A 19603-nucleotide genomic window follows, 5' to 3' on the forward strand; every position below is an offset into this window, starting at 1 on the left:
AATTTACTGGAATGCTCTCCGAGAGCAGTCTTGAAAAACTACAGCTATAACTCCAAGTCAGAAGTGGGGCATCATGCCAGAAAAAAAGCCTCGATTTCATTGATATCTTGAATAATTTATCAAATGTGTCATTCAACCTTCAGCTGAGCACATATTTCTGTTTGAGATGTATGTATCTGATCAATATAGAAGGTATGTACATACATGGGGTACATACATAGGAATCACTTACGCTAGATGAATGTTGCTACACTGCAGTCTGCCACCAACCTCACCTCCCAACAACGAGCAGGTAGACGCTCGGCTCCTACCTGCCACATCCAGGCAGCTGGCAACAGATGAAGCCTCACACCAAAGGGAGGACAGACTTAACCTTGCTCCCACCTTCCTCTTCCTCACCTCTTTGCATGTTTCTCTTCTTCCTGCCTAATATCATCTCTACGCCTCTTCGCCATGCTCTTAAAGTGATTCCCACACACACACAATATATCCCACAGCAGATAACACATCGGCACACATGCTTTTAAGTGCCATCTCTCTCCCTAATGTCTTGCGTTTCAACAAAGTAGAAACAAGCGTCTCATGTCCACATGAGTAATGGAGGCTGCCTTGTTTTCTTTAAGATACTACTACAGGGGGAAATAGAGCTCTATTCATGGTGTGCTCACAGATTGACCTCTGAACTCTCTGTGCCCCTTTCAGCGCATGCCTGATAGACACATTGAAGGCTGTAGGAATTGTTTCCAGCATAGAGATTCTTCTCTTTTGATCTGGAAGCATCACTCAAGCCTTTTTTTTTTTTTGTTGCTGCTGCTTATTTTCCCCCTTTTTTTTCCACCGACAGTCCTCGCAGCTACGCAAATGCACTGCATGACTGCAGGGGGCTGATGGAGAGAACAACAAAGCTGCACTTACCCAAGTCTGTGTAATGTGATTTGCAGAACTGCTTTTGTCCGCCAAAGCACAGCTCGAACTGAGGCTCGTTTAACCTGCGTAAGGTGTGTCCGTTCTCAAGGGCGGCAAAGGCGTCACAAGTGTAGCGGTACGTGATGAAGCCAAAATTGTCCCTGGTGAAGAAGAGAAAGCGATACGTCAGAGCGCTGCTGCGGGACAACAATAACTGAACGGGGGGGGGGGGGGGGGGGGGGGGGGGGGGGGGGGGGTTTGTCTTAGATGACGATGGTGCTATTTAAATGCAAAATTGAATCAATAATAGTGCATCTTCGGGGCTTCATGCGCTAAGAAGTAGATGGATCTTTGTCTTACACTTGCCTTTGCTTAAGTTCAACAGTTACAGCTGAAGAGTTCCCTCTCAACAAAACACCAGACTGCCCTATAGATGCACACACACACATGCACAGAGAGTCCTGGGGCCTTACCCATCGTCCCTCAGGTTTACTGCACATTCTTCAATCTCGCCGAAGACTTCAAAGCGGCGCTTCAACTCTGTGCGGGTGCAGTCGGACCTCAGTCGCCCCACGTACACCACCCGTCTCTCCTCCTGCTCGTTAAGAGAGAAGACAGAGCAGCGGAAGGAGATTAAAAGGGGGAGTGTGTTTTTCGTTTTCCCCTCTCTCTCTTCACCCTGCTCTAATGAATTGGTCTTGATCACTCCTGTGGATACTGCAGCTGACTCTCGGCCCTCCGCTTTACTCCCTCTCCTCCGTCAGTCTGCTGTGTTCCTCTGCTTCCTGTTATCTGATAGAGTTGCACTTTGCCTTCAGTCTGCCTTGGCACTACAATTCCTCTTTCTCTCTGCAACTCATCAACCAGAGGCGGAGTGATTTTTATCAAATGATGCCGTGTCTTAAGGTTCTGCTTTTTCTTTTTGCGAAGTCTAAAAATAAAGCCGTGAGGTGACTCAGCCATCAGAAAAGCCGGTTTCTTTCCTTTCAAACTCGCAATGCACAGCAGACTATGCACGGTCAGTTAATATTCAAGCATATTCCAAGAGAGCGAGCAGTAAGAGCAGCAGCTCTGGGCAAAAAAACATGGATTTCCTTCGACCTCAGAGGACGCCGGGGTCATAGCAGAATAATTTATGAACAAACTGCACCAGGCTGCAATTATTGCCTTTGAGTAGTTTAATTGCAATTGCTAATCATATAATGCAGCCGAGCCCGGGGCTGTAGTGTATCACTAGTATTATTTATTTATAAGGGGCAGGTCCATTGAGGCCCATTGAAATGTTGAAAGCGTAACATGTATGTAAATCAGTCACCTGGCGCTAAACTCAAAGTTCACCTTTGCCCCGTTGGACTTAGATTAGCTGAGAAAGATACAAATGAACAACAGATGACTGTTTTTAATGCTTTTTCCACCGCCTTTAATGCTTACATACTGTTTGAGACAAAAAAAGCATTTGCTGAATTAGGGGTTTAGTTGCTGACAACTGATAAATAGGCGGTCTTCTCTTGATGGCACCCTGAGGGCTGCCTGTGTGTTAGTGAGAGAATGAGGCAGAAACAGAGCGAGCGAGACAGACAGAAGGAGACGCTTCTCACGTCCCTGGCCTCCCAAACCTTGTTTGACAGCTTGAGCTTCACTGCTCGTAATTGTTTGTCTTTCCATCTCTGAAAATGTATGCATGCCAAGCCACGTATGCATTACTGCATCATTTAATGTGTGCTTTATCAACGGGTGGTGGCAGCGCTACCCGGCTGGAAACCTGAGTCATTTCACACTGAGACATGGAGAGCGGAGATATGGCAGGAATGTGATATCGACTGCATCAGGCTGAATTTTGCAACAGATACAGATGAAGGAAAAGAGCTCGAGAGAATCAGTGACCGTTTCCCTTTTTTGTTCTCGCTCTCCTAGTTTCTGTTTCCCACTATTTTAACATTTTGGCCCTGTGGTGTGATTAATAAGAGTCGACAGTGTTTCCAGACGTTAAAAATACACAACCCGGAGATAAAAAGGAAGGGCCTGTCGCCTGAATCATTCAGGAACTCACTTTGTATGTATTCTTTCAGCGGGGACTCACTGTGGCACCGGGCTGCAGGCTGTCTCTTCCTCAGTAATGTGTCTGCAGGAGGGTCTGCATGTGCCACAGCAGTGATTGCATGCAGCCTTTTATCAGCATCAGCAGGACAGACATTAAGACGTGCGTGTGTGCAACTCGTGACTCTTTTCATTATTGATTCATCTGCAGTTTAGTCCAAAACCCAAAGATATTCCCTTTAATAGGATTTAAGCTGTAAACAGCTGTTTTACTTCACCAATGAATCTAGAATCAAATGATTGTTTATTTACGATTACTTCTGTGTTGTTGCAGCTCTATGTGTCAGTTGACTCACTATTGCTTTTTGCTTTTGCCTCTCTCTCTGCTCGGCCCTTTCGAACTCCCGCTTCTCGTAGTCCCGGCGGTACTCCTCCCTCTTCAGCTTCTCGTGCTGGTACTCCTCGTAGCTGTCATACCTGCGGGGGAGAAGCATACGTATGACATCACTGTCCTAGCTCGTCTTCTAAATTCAGCCTTCCTGTTGATGACTGTGAAGAACAATCGCCAGTATTCACCGAGGAGTCGTCCCCTATTTTCTCTCACCACTGATGGTGGAGAAGGAGGTTTCAAAGAAAAAGAAAATGGACATGTTAATAAGATGTCTCTTCGCCATCGCTATGATTACTGAGCCCGCAGGAGAGGCCCGCGGGAGTGCCGGCGAGCAGCGCGGTCGGGGAGCCAGGCAGCTGCAACTGTCAGCACAACTTCACATGTCATTACTTTCTGCTTAGTTAGGGCTTCATCAAGAAGGAAAGTGCAACTTTCTCCCCCACCCCAGACTTGCACAAGACGTGTCCGTTAAGTTTTCGACTGATGAGCGACTCTCTGGCTTGTCGGGTGTCATTAGGCCCGTGGGTGCCAAATCAGCTCGGAGCGCTGAGATGGTGTCAGTCTCTCTCTCTCTCTCTCTCTTCCTGCACTGTGACAGAACTTCTCTGCACATGAAATGGTCCCCTCTGCAGAGACGTAGAGAGGCACTAAGTTGAATAAGCATCATTACACAGCTGGGAGCGTCAAACTCACCAGTAAAGTATGAATGTGCATCAGTGTGATTCGGAATTCTTTTGTCACTAGTCCAATAAAACATGATCAATTAAACATATTTGCCCTGAATGTTTGTCACGAGGCCCCCGTGTGGATGGGACAGGCTGTGTAAAGGCTTTTGGTTTGATGTGAGAAGGGAAATCAAACTATGTCTGAGTGGTGACAGGGAGAACTTCACTGCTTCCATCTATAGTGACTGTTACGCAGCTTTCCTTCTTTGTAAACTATACGGAGGACTTCACCAGGCAGTTGCTAAGAAAAAGAACGTTGTTTGAACCTGAACAAAGGTTAATAATATGTAGAAGATTGGTTGGCAGCACCCTGAGCTCCCCGCTCATTAGCCTCTCGGGCTGTTGTTTGAACTACAGATCGTACTTCCGCATGTTTTGCATGTCCGCTGATATTAAAAGCGTAACGTTTGAATCAGAGACTCAAACAACGGCAGTCGAGCCCGGTGCATTCTGGTTGTTGTAGATATTTTACCATTTGAGCAAAAGGGAACACCACAGCCCTTTTTTCTCTCTTGTCTTTGGTCATGTAGCAGCAATTTCAATATTTGCACCTTTCATTGCAAAGACAGCTCAGAATTATTACAAGACCATCTTCCCGGCGTTGAAATTCTTCCTTAAATAATTCATTTAAAAGACTCACCTTGGCCTGCGGCTGAGAGGAGATCGAGCCTGAGGGTGGGGGCTCTTGTGAGTCCTGGAACGAAAAGTGCTTGAATCTGTTGTGTGACGAGACCTGTGGGGAAACATAAAATGTTAAATATGAAAATATTATTTCGAATTTAGAAGCCTAAGAATGCTTGTTGAAATAAAGTTGAAATAAATGAGACTACAGACGGATGACTCCTGCGTGACACCTTGGTTAATTTGGTCTAAATTAACCTCTTTGATATTCACAGGAGCCATTAAGATGTCAGAAACTGGGTTAATTCCAGATGAAAGCATTCTGTCGTCTGCTAATATTGCTCATGGCCACGTTAAGTGTGCATGACTTTCTACTCAACTTTTATGCACACCTGAGCTAGCACATACATGCACCTGCAATCTATGTTGTATGAGGAAATAGTCAATACAGCCCAGTGACCTGAATGTGGAGCTTTAGGCTTCTGATGCTTAATTATTGAAGTGTTGCTGAAGAAGGAAGAGCTGACTGATGGAGGGAGAGAAGTTTGGGAAGCTCAGTGAAGCAAAGGAGTGCAAGTTTGGAAAGATCAAGGATCTTACGCTGTGAAACTTAAAACAGAGAGGAGGGATTTTGAGAAATACTTTGCTGGAAATCAATCTGTCCTTGCATGAAAAAATAATAAGCTTCTTGTTTCGTCGCTTTCAAGACTCCGATCCTGACACAGTATTTTCAGAAAGCTCGTCAGTGTCAGATTCTGATGGAGGGCCTTGAGACTATTACTGTATAATTCGTGCGTTGAGTCGCTGTAAAGCGCAGGAACGAGAGCCCCAGACGAGTAAAGTGAATCTATTGGCTCTCTGGAGTAAACTGACCTTTAAGTAATCAGGCAAACAAACTGCAGTGGAGTCACTCAATGAACGACTACTGACAAGCTTCATTTACTCTCATCCTCCTCAGTAACTACGCTGTGCCTCTGTGCCTCTGTTCCTCCACCAAAAAGAAAAGAAATGACAGAAACCCCCTCAGCTCTGATCAAAGGGAAGCATGGGAAATGTAGTTCTCACACGGAGCTATGATGATAGGAGTGTCTTTTGAGAGGGGTGTTGAGCCTGGGTTTGGCTTTCATCTCCCGGGATGTAAAAGAGAAGGCTCTGCCACCCAGTAAAAACAACAGCTGCTGCTTAAAACAATAGCCCCGGCATCAAACAAAAAACAGGAGCGAGTGAGGAGGGAGGGGGGGGTATGTTAGGAAGACACTCAAATAAAACTCCCTGCCTAGAGATTAAAACTCATACTTTTCAAAAGTCCAGTGCCTCTGGCAGGTTTTATGTTCTGGGCTTTTTCTTTTTCGTTCATTGATTACAGAGGTCGCAACATTCAACCAATCGTTTCCCCTCATTGTCACTTCAGAGACATTGAAGTGCCATCTGGTTTAATTTAGTGAGTATAATAACTGCAGACAAGTTGGTTGAACAAAAGTACGTATTTCAAGCCAAACCGTTAACTGTTTTCAGTTCATTAGTTAACCACGTGTCTAATCTGGGACAAAAATAAGTTTCCCTCGAAACATAATTGAGGACTTGTAGGAGACAGGATTTCTCTTTCACCTGCAGCAAACTTCTATCCAACAAATCTATCCTGCTTTTAGTCCAGGCAACGCAAAGACCAGCAGGAGGTCAAGAGCCCCTGCTGAGAGTCTCCGGGGCCTATCCTGTCTGACACCAGCTCTGACGACCGATCAGGCCTGTTTTACACTCCTAAGCTAGATGCCTTGACAGCTCCAAGCCCTGTATAGACTGCATGGGTGGCTCAGTGTGTGTGTGTGTGTGTGTGTGTGTGTGTGTGTGTGTGTGTGTGTGTGTGTGTGTGTGTGTGTGTGTGTGTGTGTGTGTGTGTGTGTGTGAAACGACATACCAGGAGGTGGGGCGTCTGTCAGGTGAGTTGGAGAGGGAGCGCCTCCGGTAGTGCGAGGAGGAGCTGCGGGAGCCGGAGTGGGAGCGAGAACGGGAGCGGGATCCGCTGCTGGTCCAGCAGAAAGGCCTGCTGGGCGAGAGGAGGAGGGAGGAAGGCGGAGAGACGGAGCCTCTTGAAGGGGAGCTGGATGGTGGGGAGCAGGAGGGAGAGCAGGGGGGGCAGTCAAAGAGAAGGTCCAGAAGGGTGCCCTCCCACGGATAGAGGAAGCGACTCTCGCGGCTCTCCCCCAGCTCCAGCTCCTCCTGGAAGGGCAGGATTCCTGGGTGCAGGATGCCGGAGCCAGGTAGCCTCTCTCCCTGCTCAAGGGACTTGGGGGCAGCAGCCTTACTTGGTTTGCTGCCTGCTTCTCTCTCCTGGCCACCCTGGCTATAAAGGGCTTTTAAGGGGTGGCCAAAATGCTTGTTGAGTTCTGCTCTGATTTCCTGGTCTCGCAGGAGCTTCCGGCTGACGGCAGAAGAGTGGAGTTGGTCCCAGTCAGTGGTGGCCTCTTGTGAGGGGATCTGGGTTTGTGTGAGGGTCTGCTTCTCTAACTCCCGGACCCGGGCTGCTTCTCCGTTCACAGAGGCAACGTTTTGCTGCTTCGCCAAAGGAGCAGATGAAGCTGATGATGGAGAAGATGAAGATGATGAAGAGGATGGTGGCATGGCTGAGTCCTTACATTCGACATGCCCGTCCTCCACTTTGCCTGCGTTTGTAGGCATGGGAGGATCAGCGGTGGCACCTGAGGTGAATGTCATTACCGCTGCTGTAGTCATGGTAACAGTGGCTGTGCCGCCGTCTTTCTTAGCGCTAGCTGACGCTTGGCAATAATCATGGTCACTGTAGCTGCGGGGCGCCGCCCGCTTATTGTTGCTAGTGCTGCGACGCTCCTCAAGGCCGACCCCTACAGTGTGGTGGGTGACCGAGTAAGGTAGGGCGGTGGACGCTTTGCTCAGCTGGGCATAAAGCTCAGACTGTTCAGGACCCTTCCTGGTGGGGCCCCCGCCTGAGGCACCTGGGGCCGGGGCCAGAGCGCCGGGGCCCAATTCGCTCAGCCTGGCTCTTTTGCACGCCAAGGCCGATGAGGAACATGAAGACAACTTGGTTTTGAGCGATGCTTTGAAAGGATTCTCTTGACTGGCTTTGTGTGGGGGCGTGGTAGGTGGTGTCAGACCTGCAAGGGGAGGAGAAAGACAGAGGTTGGTGGAGGGGTGGGGGCAATAAAATGCAAATAGAATCAGAATGCAAACCTCCACAAATATCCCCCTCTCCCTTCTCCTCTCCATCATCTATAAACTCACAGGTCAGTTTATGGACAGTGGACACAGAAACATGCCTGATTAAAATATTCACTTTCACTTGGCCTAATCCTGATCTCTGTTTTATTGCAATCTTGACAGATTAATGTAATGCTTGGTGTAACTTAATACGGTGGAGCTGTAATACGGATGACTTGCCATCCCCTTCCTCTCTGACCTTGGAAAGATCCCTTTTCATGAAAATAAATAAATGACACAAAACCCTGCAGAGGACAAACGTAATGCACCTGATGGAAAGAATTAAAGCACATGTATCATATCTCTGCCTGCCTCACATAAATGTCTGCACTGAACAGCAGCCAATTCATCGGAAACAGAAACAAAAAAAAGGTTTCTTAATCACCGACACGACGCTTTGCACGTTTCAAGATAATCTGGCACCTTCTCTGTGAAACAATGTACGATACGTCTCCACTCTTAATGTTAGCATGCCCGGTGATGTTGCCATGGCGAGACGGGTCGTCGTTCTTCTCAGATGGCATGTCCCTACTGCTTGTGCCCGCTCCATCTTTCCCCAGCCTCCTACAGATTTACAGCCAGACAGATGGCAGTTATATGGGAAGTCCTGAGATGAGCCCACTTTATAGCATTGTTAATGCACTCGCACAAACAGCCGCCACCATTACTCTCTCTCTCTCTCTCTCTCTCTCTCTCTCTCTCTCTCTCTCTCTTTCCTCCTTCTCCTTTAGTCATGGATTCTCCACTTTTTCTCTCTTCCTGTCTGCCATCTTCCCCGGATCAATCTCTATTTCTCCCTTTCCGTCTCTCAGCAACCTATCCTGTTTCGGTCTCACACAGACAGAACAAATGTGCCCACACACACACACACACACACACACTATCACACACTCGTCGCTAACAGTCTCTCACTGGAGTCAAACTCAGGCACTTTGAAACACCTACGCTCTCCCCTCTTCTTTGCCTTTCTTATAATGCACATCGTTCTCCCCTTGCTGCTGAATTGCACCAAATGACAGCTATTAGTATCAAATCCAGTGTGAGAGTACGCATGGGGAAGACAGCTTGGTGAAGAGATACATAAATATGCAAGTTTCTGAAGCCACTTGCTGTGTTCGGAATGCGTGATCCAGCGACTTATCATCCTGCTTGTTATCTGGATGTGTCTGTAACGCCCTCGCTCCCCACTTTTCTCTCAGATCTCATAGTGATATAGACATACGTATATATGCATTATGCCAATGAGCTATGAAAAGGAGAAGGGAGAGAGAGAGGGGGGGGGGGGGGGGGGGGGGCTACACAATGCCTGAGGAACCTCTGTTTCACCAATGAAGCACCATCTGTCCAAAATAATGTGCGCGTGGGGTCATAAACTAGGAGCCATTAGCGATGGGGGTGAAATAAATCAGAATTAGATAAATATGTGCCTCTCAGTCAAACTTGCTGGTGATGGATGAGCCCAGACACAAACACCAATCATGTAGCCACCGGAGAGAAAACGATGAAGCATGTGAACGAGACGGAGAGAAAAGAGCAGGGTTTTATCGTCTCTTTTTTTTCCCGTCCAGCTGTAAATTGCGAGGAGACCTTGGAGCGAATAACAACTGCGTGCTTAAAGAGTTGATCCGCCAGTAAGCCATGCAAATAGCAACACACGGACCACCCAGTGCCACGAGATACAGTAATTAAAGACAACACGGCAGCACAGGGTAAATCTATTAGCTTGGCAGAGATTAGGCTACAACAGTCAGATCCCCAGGGGCCTCACTGCCTTCATAGCTCTTACTGTACTTCTCAAGTGTCAAGAAAGAGAGCTATGATCGGGCCTGACCCAAGCCCAACCCACGGCAAGAGTTTTGAGCCAGAGCCAGATTAAAAATCTGAATATCCACTGTAAAAGAAATACATATATATATATATATATATATATATATATATATATATATATATATATATATATATATATATATATATATATACATACATATATATATATACATACATATATATACATATATATATATATATATATATATATATATATATATATATATATATATATATACACATACATATATATATATATATATATATATATATATATATATATATATATATATATATATATATATATATATATATATATATATATATATTAAAAAAAAGAAAAACACCCGGGAATTGGCACCAACCCCACCCGATCCAAGTCCGAGGGTCAGGTCGAGCCCTGTCGGGTTAGGGCAGAGAATCAAAGCTATCCAGAAAACGTGCAGCCAACAGTCCAAAAGTTTGTTTAGTACACGATGTAGAGGTTCACCTGATAATCACATTAATCTTTCTGTCAAACAGTAACTACTACTACTACTGCTACTACTACTACTACTACTACTACTACTACTACTAATAAGGGCATAAAATAATATTACTGGCAGCAATTCATGGAAAGTTGTCGACCTGCCATAAAGGTGGAGGAGGGCGGAGCGGCTCAACTGGCTAACTTTCATCAGTAATAACACCATAATCTCTATGGTAGTGAATGTTATTGCAAAGGACATGGAACTCCTGACCTCAATGCTCTCACCTCTACTTATTGGAATATCCATCCGTCTCATGCGACACGCGACTCAAACTCTAATCCCTAAGTGGGAAAGGGCTCAGTAACCTGCAGCTTTCTGGACTGATGACTTCCCTGCTAATAGTCAAGGAAAAATTTGCTTAGGACGCTAAAGTCAGCTGAAGGGCTTTATTTGAGCGTGCTTGTAAAAATGTAAAAGCAGTGGGACAGAGCGGACGCAAAGAATTTGCAACAGGTCAATAAACTCACCCACGTGCAGTAAAACAGCAAGAAATATTAACCACGCTTGATTGCCCCGGAGCTTAAGCAGCCCTGCTCTCTCCCTCCTTTAGGTCTCAACAGGCCTGCCCTTTGACCCGGAAAGCTTATCTGCACAAAAGGGTTAAACGGCACTTCGACCAAGGTCAGAGGGACAGAGGGAGACCTTTTGGGGCCTGATGTGACATAATCTACATCCCCCACAGGAGATAAGTAGACGATGCATGGGGCAGACATGAGGTATGCATGAGGACTATTTCCCCTCCTGGTAAATGAATACAGCCCACAGTGCGAGAGGCTAAAGGGCAGCTTTGTTTGTCAATGGTTAGATTCAATTAAAAATTAAATGCGTTGGTAATTTACAAAGCTAGTTGTGTTTATATCTAAATGTGCTGCAGAATTCACCAAAAATAGAAAATGTCAAATTGAAATGCGTCAAAAAATAGATAAATACTAAATCCATCGAAGCCCCAGAGACACTTAAACAAAAAGCCCCAGGGACGTGTTGGGGAGCCAAGAGAAAAGTCACATTAAGAACTCAGTCAAAAGCCCCTAAGCAAGCTTTTGTTGTTTTTTGAAGATTTCAAGAGTGTTCGAGAGCGCTCGTACGCAGATAAGAAAAAAACAACTTGTTTTCTCTGCCCTTATATGGTGTCTAGGGGGTTTTACCTACGCTAATAATAAACTATTTATGATCAGATTTGGTGCATCTGGAGTCGACTTCTTATTTTGTCTCTTAAATACAAAATAAAGGAGAAATACAAGAGGATGCTGCATGAGGCCCATTGTTCACACACACACACACACACACATATGATCCCCAATATTGCAGCTTTGACTGACTTCATTTTTGTCTTGTAATTACCTTTTGCTTATAGCTTCCTTCTGAGTTAATTACAACTCAATGACACAAAAGGATGATGTCAATAATGATTCTGAAAACCCCTCACACCGAGTCCCTTTAAACAATCCTTTGCATACAAGTCTTAACACTGGAAAGTGACTCCCCAGTCAGCTGATCTAATTGCCTGTATGTCTTGGGACTGAAGGGAAGGACGGCACAGATCATACAGGCAAAACTGAATTACACCGCAAAACCAATTAAAACAATAATACTGCCATTTCAATTTTCCTATGATGTGTAGGCTAAGTAAGCTGTCAGTCAGAGAGCATTAGGATCTGATAGAGGAAGAGGAAAGCGTATTAACTCTTCACTAACAGGCGGGGTTTGCTATTAAACCCTCAGGAGATTGGAAATCCTAATCAATACTCAGTCACATAAAAATGTTCTCCTCTGCCTTCACCTTGAACTCTGACGTAACTATCAAGATCAAGTGAATCCATTACAAGCTGCAACAGGGAGCGGAGAATACTCTTTATTTAATAATAACTACATGTGCTTTAAATAATTAGAAAGGTGTGCTTACCTGGGGTTCCAGCAATCTCCACACTTAATGTGCGTTCAATGGTTTTGTTCTCAAACGGTGATCCCTTGTGGTCACTGGAAGACAAAAACAAAGTGCAACATTTTACTTCTCGGGTGAAAAGTAAGACTTTCAAAAGCTTTTGTGATTAAGAAATGGAAATGAGTCACAAATGCCTCAACTTGGAGTCTAGTCTATATAGTTTTCTTTGTCTTTGTCTTTTTCTCTGTAGTTTGTCGTTGCGTTTTGCCTAGAATAATGTGGAAAAACTTCTCAAACTTACTTTGGAGACTCTGGGGTCAAAGGAAGTGGCAAGGTGGTTGGTTTGGCTGCAGAACACAAAGGAGCATGGGTAATTATTGACCTAGGTATCACACTCATGGCAGAAGAGAACAAGTCCACATTCTGCAACAATTAATCTCAAATTGGCTCATCAAATGCAATTATTGCTAGAAAACACCCATACCTGGTTAGAAAGTCTTTGTTTTGTAAATATCATATCTTTTTTTAGATTGACCCCGTTTTAACAATTTATTGTCTTAAGATAGACTGTCCACTCTGTGAGGCAGGATGAAGTGATGGTACGTTTTTTTCAAAGACAAACCCCGCTCAGGACGACAAACAGATCGAAATGGAATCAAGACATAAAGAGACGATGCCACAAACAAGACACATGACAGTGGGTGAGCCTCTCTCTGGAAAGAAAAGTCATAATCGCATGCACCAACAGCAGAGGAGGCGAAAAAAAAGAAGGAAGAAAGGAGAGTCAAGGAAGCTTGTGCAGTTGCCCGAGGCTCTGGTCGACTTGTGCTCCAGCTAAGGGAATGTGGCTTTAGTAGCACGATGCTAAAGAGCAGCACGCGGGCTCTGAGTCTAAATGTACATATTCAACTCGATCAGCCAAAGATGGTTCAAGGGTCGACTTTATGAATACAAGACGTACAGTGGCAAGACAGGGCTCGCCCATTTTTCCACCCCCTCCTTTTTTTTAAAACTCTATTTTAATTTAATGCCTCCGGGACTAGCAAAAAGCATTGGCTAGCAGGCCGCTTGTCCTCATTGTTTACGCCCTCAGAATGACTGTTAGATTCGAATTAGAATAGGGGTTAGTTGTGAAGTCAAACTGGGAAGTGGTTAGAGCAGGAGAGGGAGAAGAGAGTGCAGAGATAAGGCCAGTGGGGGGGATGCAGTCATGATTACCTAACAACGGGAGGCCCTGGTCGTCGGGCTGCTCGCTGCGTGCCTGCCTGTGTGGGTGCCCTTGCCCTTGTGTGAGGCAGGGAGGGGCGGGCTCTGCAATTCTAGTATCTGGGAAGAATGGGCCCTGTGACAGCACCGCAGCGGGACTGCCCGTGACATGGTCATCATCATCATCAACATCAGCATCATCATGGTCAACATCCTCCCCATAGAGCCCCTGATTTAGCCACCCGAGCTCTCGTTCAAAGCCCATGTCTAGCCCCGAGTCAGGCTGGTAAACCCAGCTCTCTAGGTCTAAGGCCAGAGGTCGGAACAGGGACTCTGAGTCAGGCTCTTCAAGCTGACTTACTCCCCGCTTTCTACAATCAGCGGTACCTCCCAACTCTTCCTCCTCCACCTTTGAGGGAGCCTGCGCTGGGCTCTTACCTGCTGATCTGCTCTGAATGCTGGGTAAAGGGGTGATCTTAGGTGGGATAGGTGGGAGTATGTGGGCTTGATACTGAGCAGGCCTCTGTTTGGAGGTGAGCAGCTGGCTAAGTAAAGGGTGCCCCGGCTTCTCATCTCTTTTCTTAATTGTCACTGTGATGTGCCTACGTGGTGCACGGCTGGCACCGCTACTGTTTCCACGGCCTTGCCTGCCAAAGCCCTCACTAGCCTGAGTGGCGCCCGCAGCCTCTCGGCAATGCTCACAGCTGTGACTCACCTCTCGGGGAGGGAGGGAATAAGAATGCATATACCTAATAAACCTAGCCAGGCGGCCCACATCGCCTGGCGGCCTTCCTTCTTCACTGGGCGGCCCGTGCTCCTGTTTGGGGCGGGCATGGCCGCAGGTGGAGGGTCTGTGGCCGACAGGGATAGAAGCACCCGCCGACTCCTTAACCCCGTCATCGTGAGTGCAACGCTGCCACTTCCCAGCCCCAACACCAGCCACACTACACCTGCCTGCAGCCCGGCTCTCACCTCGCTGGTGATGCTGCTGCGGCTGTTGCTGCTGCTGCTGTTGCTGCTGCTGTTGCTGTTGCTGCTGTTGTTGCTGCTGCTGCTGCTGCTGTTGTTGTTGAGATGGCACAGCTGACTTCTTCTTGGAGGTGGTGGAGGAAGAGGAAGAGGAGGTGGAGGAGAGGGAGGAGAACGAGGAGGTGGATGAAGAGGATGGCGAAGAGGAAGAGGAAGAGGCACCAAGACCCAGGCCACTCTTGTCCCTGCTGCTGGCACCGCCCCAGGTGCTCTTGGCTTCGCTGGCTTTAGTGTGGAGCAGGATGTCATCGGTGGCTGTTAGGTATTTCAGCAGCTCAGTGCACGGCCGCCTCACCGGGCGGTTCTGTTGGCTGGAGCCCCCTCTTGCTTTGCCATTCCAGGGGCTCTCCGTCTGCACAACGACACAGAGATAGAACATTATTTAGTTTGTTTACATAAAAAGTTTTGCTCAGTGTAGTTAGTGCAGTGCAGTTGATCCAGCTGTGAGAAATGTTAAGTGATTTATTTGGCACAAAAATAAAAATAGAAGAGATGGAGTCAGACAGAGGCTTGAAGAGGGACTCAGACAGCCGGAGCACAGTGGTTGCTGAACTGTCTAGGAGGCAATGTTGGGAGTGCGGCCCGCCCATCATCTTAATTGCGTGGCCCTGCGAGCACCACCGCGCCACTCTGTACGTGCACCATGTCCTCCGGGAGTACTCATTCGCTGTGTGTGCTCCAGAAATGGATGACTCAAAGGCACAGTATGAAAATAGACTGTGAGGAAGGTTGACGTGCTGCATGTGCAAACATGATATGCGTAACACACACAAATCTCTGTCTACCACACAATGTGATTACATACAGATGCTTTTTACATTCAGAGGACTCTAAGCACGATGGAAAGCATTAAACAAATAGAGTTTCAGACAGTTGTTCAACAAACAAGAGCAAATGATTCAAGCTGCATATGACACTGAACATACAGTATGCCACGTTCAGATATGAAATGCAAACAGATTCACTTTATTTATTCACAGTCATAAAACACAAAAACTTACAGACTAAAATGACTCTTAATCAAATCCACCCCTTTAGAAAAAAAATTATTTTGAGAGCTGTCTAATGAGAACATCAAGTCTGATATTTTGATCTTGTCGTCTCAAGGCATCAATCTCTCCCACAAGAGCGCCTGTCGCGGTTTTTTTTCTTCCTTTTCAACAGGCACCATACCAAGGCAGATAAGTGGTGGAGCTAATGAGACAACGGTGTCGATGCCTCGCCTGGAAAGCCCAACAGCAATCAGCCTGTTTTCATTACGAGATGGCCCCCCGGGATAGCAGACTAGAGCAGTAGTCTAACATCTTCTAAAGGCGTCCACCAAAACAAGAAAGTGTGAGAGGGAGAGAGAAAGAGCAAGAAACCAGACGGAGCAAGAACAGAGTGAGAGAGATAAACAAACACGGACAAAACATTTGTGTAGAGGAGTGAAAAAAGCAGCAAGGCAGTGTGTGTGTGTGTGTGTGTGTGTGTGTGTGTGTGTGTGTGTGTGTGTGTGTGTGTGTGTGTGTGTCTACCTTGACGACGGCAGGTGGTGGTCTGATCCGGTGGTTGCTGCTGGCTGCATGGTTCTGTGCCTTGCCACCTGTGTATTGATTATAGCTGAGCTGGGAGTTTGCGGGTGCCAGAAGGAGCTTCTTCAGCTGCGAATGGACCCAAACAGAACAAGGGAAAGTGGTGAAGGAGGGGGAATTGAGCGTGGATTATGCAAATGACCATTTTCTTTCAATTAGACAGCCTGTGTTTTGTAAATGTACAATCAGAAGAGACCAATACTGCAAGATAAAATCACTGACAAGATAAGATTAGAGATATTTAACCAGTTTTGTGGTATGTGATGGAGCAAGTCAAGCTTTTTCTTTTCTCCCTCTGCAGGTGTTTTTGTGTACACACAGCCAGGCCTTCTGTAATGTGATTGAATAAACACACACGGGCATGTGGCTAATGGTCATTTGGAAGGGACCGGCATGGAATAAAATGGACTATAACCGAACACATCATAACATTTAAGGTCAAAACTAGTTGAAGCTCCAGAATTGTCCAGATTGTATTGTTATGTGTGAAAATAAGAGCACAAAGGTAAACTGAATTCTCATTCTCGGGCACAGGGGGATTAGTTGAGATGAGATCAGAAGCATTTCTTTTCCCTCTTACTTTCATTATGTGCCGCTTGATTTCAGGGCCCGTGGCACTGTGTCAACCGGAGTTGGCCCCACCACAGTGTTCATATCATTGAATTGACGCCACAATAGCACTGTTATGTAATTATCACTGAGCAGCAAACACACTGATCCATTCCATTTACTTCCCTCCTCACTGCATCTGCACACTCTCGCTACACATACAGTGAACACATTGTGGCAAATGTGGCGAGTGTGGATTGGGCACCGCTGAAACCAGAAGTCTGACAGACAAATGGCCACTTTCGGTGCCCAGACTTGTTGAAGAGTCTTATCTGGTGTCTGCCACGGACTGGCACTAAAGCAACAGTGTGCGCAGGGTTGGAGGTCATGTCTTCGGAGTAACACGTGCACTGACCCTGGATTAGTGGTGATGGGAGGATCTGGAGAAGGAAAGGCTGCTGGTCTTACCAGGGAAGGCTCCTCGGACTCTGGGGTGCGTGGCGAGCCGTCAGGGGAGGAGGGACAGCTCTGGTCACTGGCATTGGTCACGTCCCCATCTGCCAGGGCCTCAAACGAAGGCAATCCGTCCTCATCCACCGGGATGCTGTCCAGGGTCTCTGTAAGCACTGCCAGCAAGTTGGCCTCATTTTCTTCATCTATCTTCTTAGGGGGGAGGGGGATGGGGGAAGACAGAGACAGAAAAATATAGAAACAGGAAAAATAGGACATTTTAGTCAGGAGAAGTTGCATTTCTTTTTTCTTCTTCTTCCAGGGAAGTAAAGGTGGTGGGTGGTTGCATGCAGGCTTTCATTGTTAATAGAGTGGGAAGATTTCTTTCTCTTTTTTTCTCCTGCAGCAGCAGAGCTGGCTCTATTTTGGCAGCCTTTTTAAAAACAAAATTCTCTCCCTGTGCAAGTGAGTCAAGCCTGTCACTCATATTTTAAGCATGCAGCTTACTGGACCAAAATAATATCTCCAGCAAGAAACCCATTACCAGGGCTGACAAGTAGCAAGTATCTAGGGAAGACAGGAATGGGTCGGGGTGTGCCGCGGTATGGAGGGGTTTGTGGGGGTAAAGGAAACAATGAGCGGAAGTCGTCTCCACTCTCTCTCCCCACAGAATTGGGACAATCGGCTTGCCGACAAGATGTTTGCAAGCAATCCTCAGATAAGGCGAATTACCAAACGCTAATGCTAAATAAATGTGATATATTTCAATGTTGACGACATGACAGCTGATGTTCACAATGGGCGGGAAGTTACCATCAACATTTCACAAAAAATAAAGCTTGTTCTAGTTCACTCAGCTCCTTTTTAATGTACCAGAGGAGTTGTGTGCTTGCTGTAGCTGGTTGTTTATGGTAGAGATTATAACAGTGTGTGAGAAATAAAGAGACAGAGAGATGAATATATGGAGATGGATAGCGAGAGTGAGGGAGATGTGAGCTGCCAACTATTGACATTGGGGGTTCGCTGAGGATAATAACTATGCATGCATGTAGCGGAATAAACAAGAATGGAGAGAATAGATATTTACAGTGAGAGGAACACAGCTTGTGCGTGTGTGTGTGTGTGTGTGTGTGTGTGTGTGTGTGTGTGTGCACGGCTGTGCCTTTGCACAGTGACAACAGGAACTTTAAGTTCCAGGGCCATAAAAGCCCAGGGGACTTTAAGACAGTGGAAAGATAAACAGCGTCGTCACCTCGGGATGTTCTGTGGCCAGCCCAACAAGAACAAATCCCTTTATGCACATGGCAGGATTATCATCGCTCGGCGACGGCGTGTGGCCATCATTATGCCAAGGGGGCCACCAACCTCTCAGATACCAGCACCTCAGAAGACCCATAGTCCCACATGTACCCACCCACTTGTTTCTGTCTACCCCACTGATTCTACATAATTACACACCCACCACGGATGGCACATTTGGAGCAGGTTTGGATTTACCAATGAGATAGCCCCCCCCCTCTAATTTTCATTTATAGATGACACAGATATCTTAGACGTTCAGTTAGCTAGCTAACAGGGAGGAAAACGTTAATCTGATGTTCATTGAGTAGATTTCTCCTAACAACATGAGCACTCAGTCATTATTAAAAAATGATAAAGGGGACATATTTCACAGAGATAACACGACGTTGACTGGGGCCATGCCGCATTGGCAAGCAAATGCCTTGCAGGAAATTGCTCTGTATGAGGTGGCATGCTGTTTAATTACTTGCAAGGAGCTTCAAATCCACTGTGTTGGAACCCTATGCTACGGAAATGCTCCCCATTTTCCAGCATCCAAAGTTATTACCTGAGCACTAAGCGGGTAGGTATTAACCGCTCATAAAGCTGGAGCCTTTTCTTAGCCCAAACATATATCCTCGCATGAGAAATTGAAAGTAGGATCATTTTAGATTATCACAAATTAGTCTTTAATGAGCCAGCCATCTGTTTAGGTCCAGCATTACCAACTATCCAAGCAATGCTGTGTCTGGCTTTATTCACCTCTCTGCCGTCTGATCAAACTTAAGCGTTGAGCAGAAAGTGTGGCCCGAGCCACAGTGTGACACTAGTTACATTAAAAGTTGAGATGGCTGTGCAAGCCTTATTATATAATGGTTTGGAAAGGATTTGGGAATTTCTGAGGCTGTGGCGGGCTCAAATGTAGCGATTTCAATCCTGTTTGAAAAACCTCCACCAATTGGCAAGCTCCCACAGGCACACTGTATCCCCGAAGATAACCCAGAAGGGACTCTCATATTCTGAAAGAGACACTTGTAAAACCCTGAGTCGTGACGATCATACTGCAGCCGCTGCTGCGGCTCTAGTGGAGGCACTCATAGGGCAAGTGGGGATTTGAGAAACTAGGGTAAGGAGCAAACCTCAGTGATCATTTCTGCCCTGGAGAGAGCATGATCTAATACTCCCGTACAGGAGGGCGAGCTTTTCTACGCCAGCTTAAGGACCACACCTTACAGAGTTTCTGCACCAAAGTCAATCTACTACCAATGACTCACTTGAACCTTGTATATTTATAAATACAATCTCTGTGTGGGTGGACTTCAGGAGCTATGGCACCCAAAGGAGGTGACGGCAGAATAACCTGG

At 46.4% G+C, this 19603-nt stretch overlaps 1 protein-coding gene across 9 annotated transcripts in view; it reads right to left on the minus strand.

Annotated features, from left to right (window-relative positions):
- Positions 1 to 19603, minus strand: part of ppargc1a (peroxisome proliferator-activated receptor gamma, coactivator 1 alpha) — a 36518-nt gene that overhangs the window by 2758 nt on the left and 14157 nt on the right. The window contains exons 3-12 of one of the 9 annotated variants that reach the window (XM_029455132.1): positions 16977 to 17168; positions 15903 to 16028; positions 14329 to 14737; positions 12452 to 12497; positions 12172 to 12245; positions 6596 to 7808; positions 4700 to 4792; positions 3300 to 3420; positions 1380 to 1501; positions 916 to 1067 (exon numbers count right to left, since the gene is read on the minus strand). In XM_029455132.1, the coding sequence (XP_029310992.1) occupies positions 916 to 1067; positions 1380 to 1501; positions 3300 to 3420; positions 4700 to 4792; positions 6596 to 7808; positions 12172 to 12245; positions 12452 to 12497; positions 14329 to 14737; positions 15903 to 16028; positions 16977 to 17168 (2548 nt within the window). Of the gene's footprint in view, positions 1 to 915; positions 1068 to 1379; positions 1505 to 3299; positions 3421 to 4699; positions 4793 to 6595; positions 7809 to 12171; positions 12246 to 12451; positions 12498 to 13368; positions 14738 to 15902; positions 16029 to 16976; positions 17172 to 19603 lie in introns of all 9 variants that reach the window. The other 8 variants (XM_029455130.1, XM_029455131.1, XM_029455126.1 and 5 more) reach the window with 8 other exon arrangements.

The sequence above is a fragment of the Cottoperca gobio genome, chromosome 18 (genome assembly GCF_900634415.1).
Source record: "Cottoperca gobio chromosome 18, fCotGob3.1, whole genome shotgun sequence".
NCBI classification, from domain to species: domain Eukaryota; kingdom Metazoa; phylum Chordata; class Actinopteri; order Perciformes; family Bovichtidae; genus Cottoperca; species Cottoperca gobio.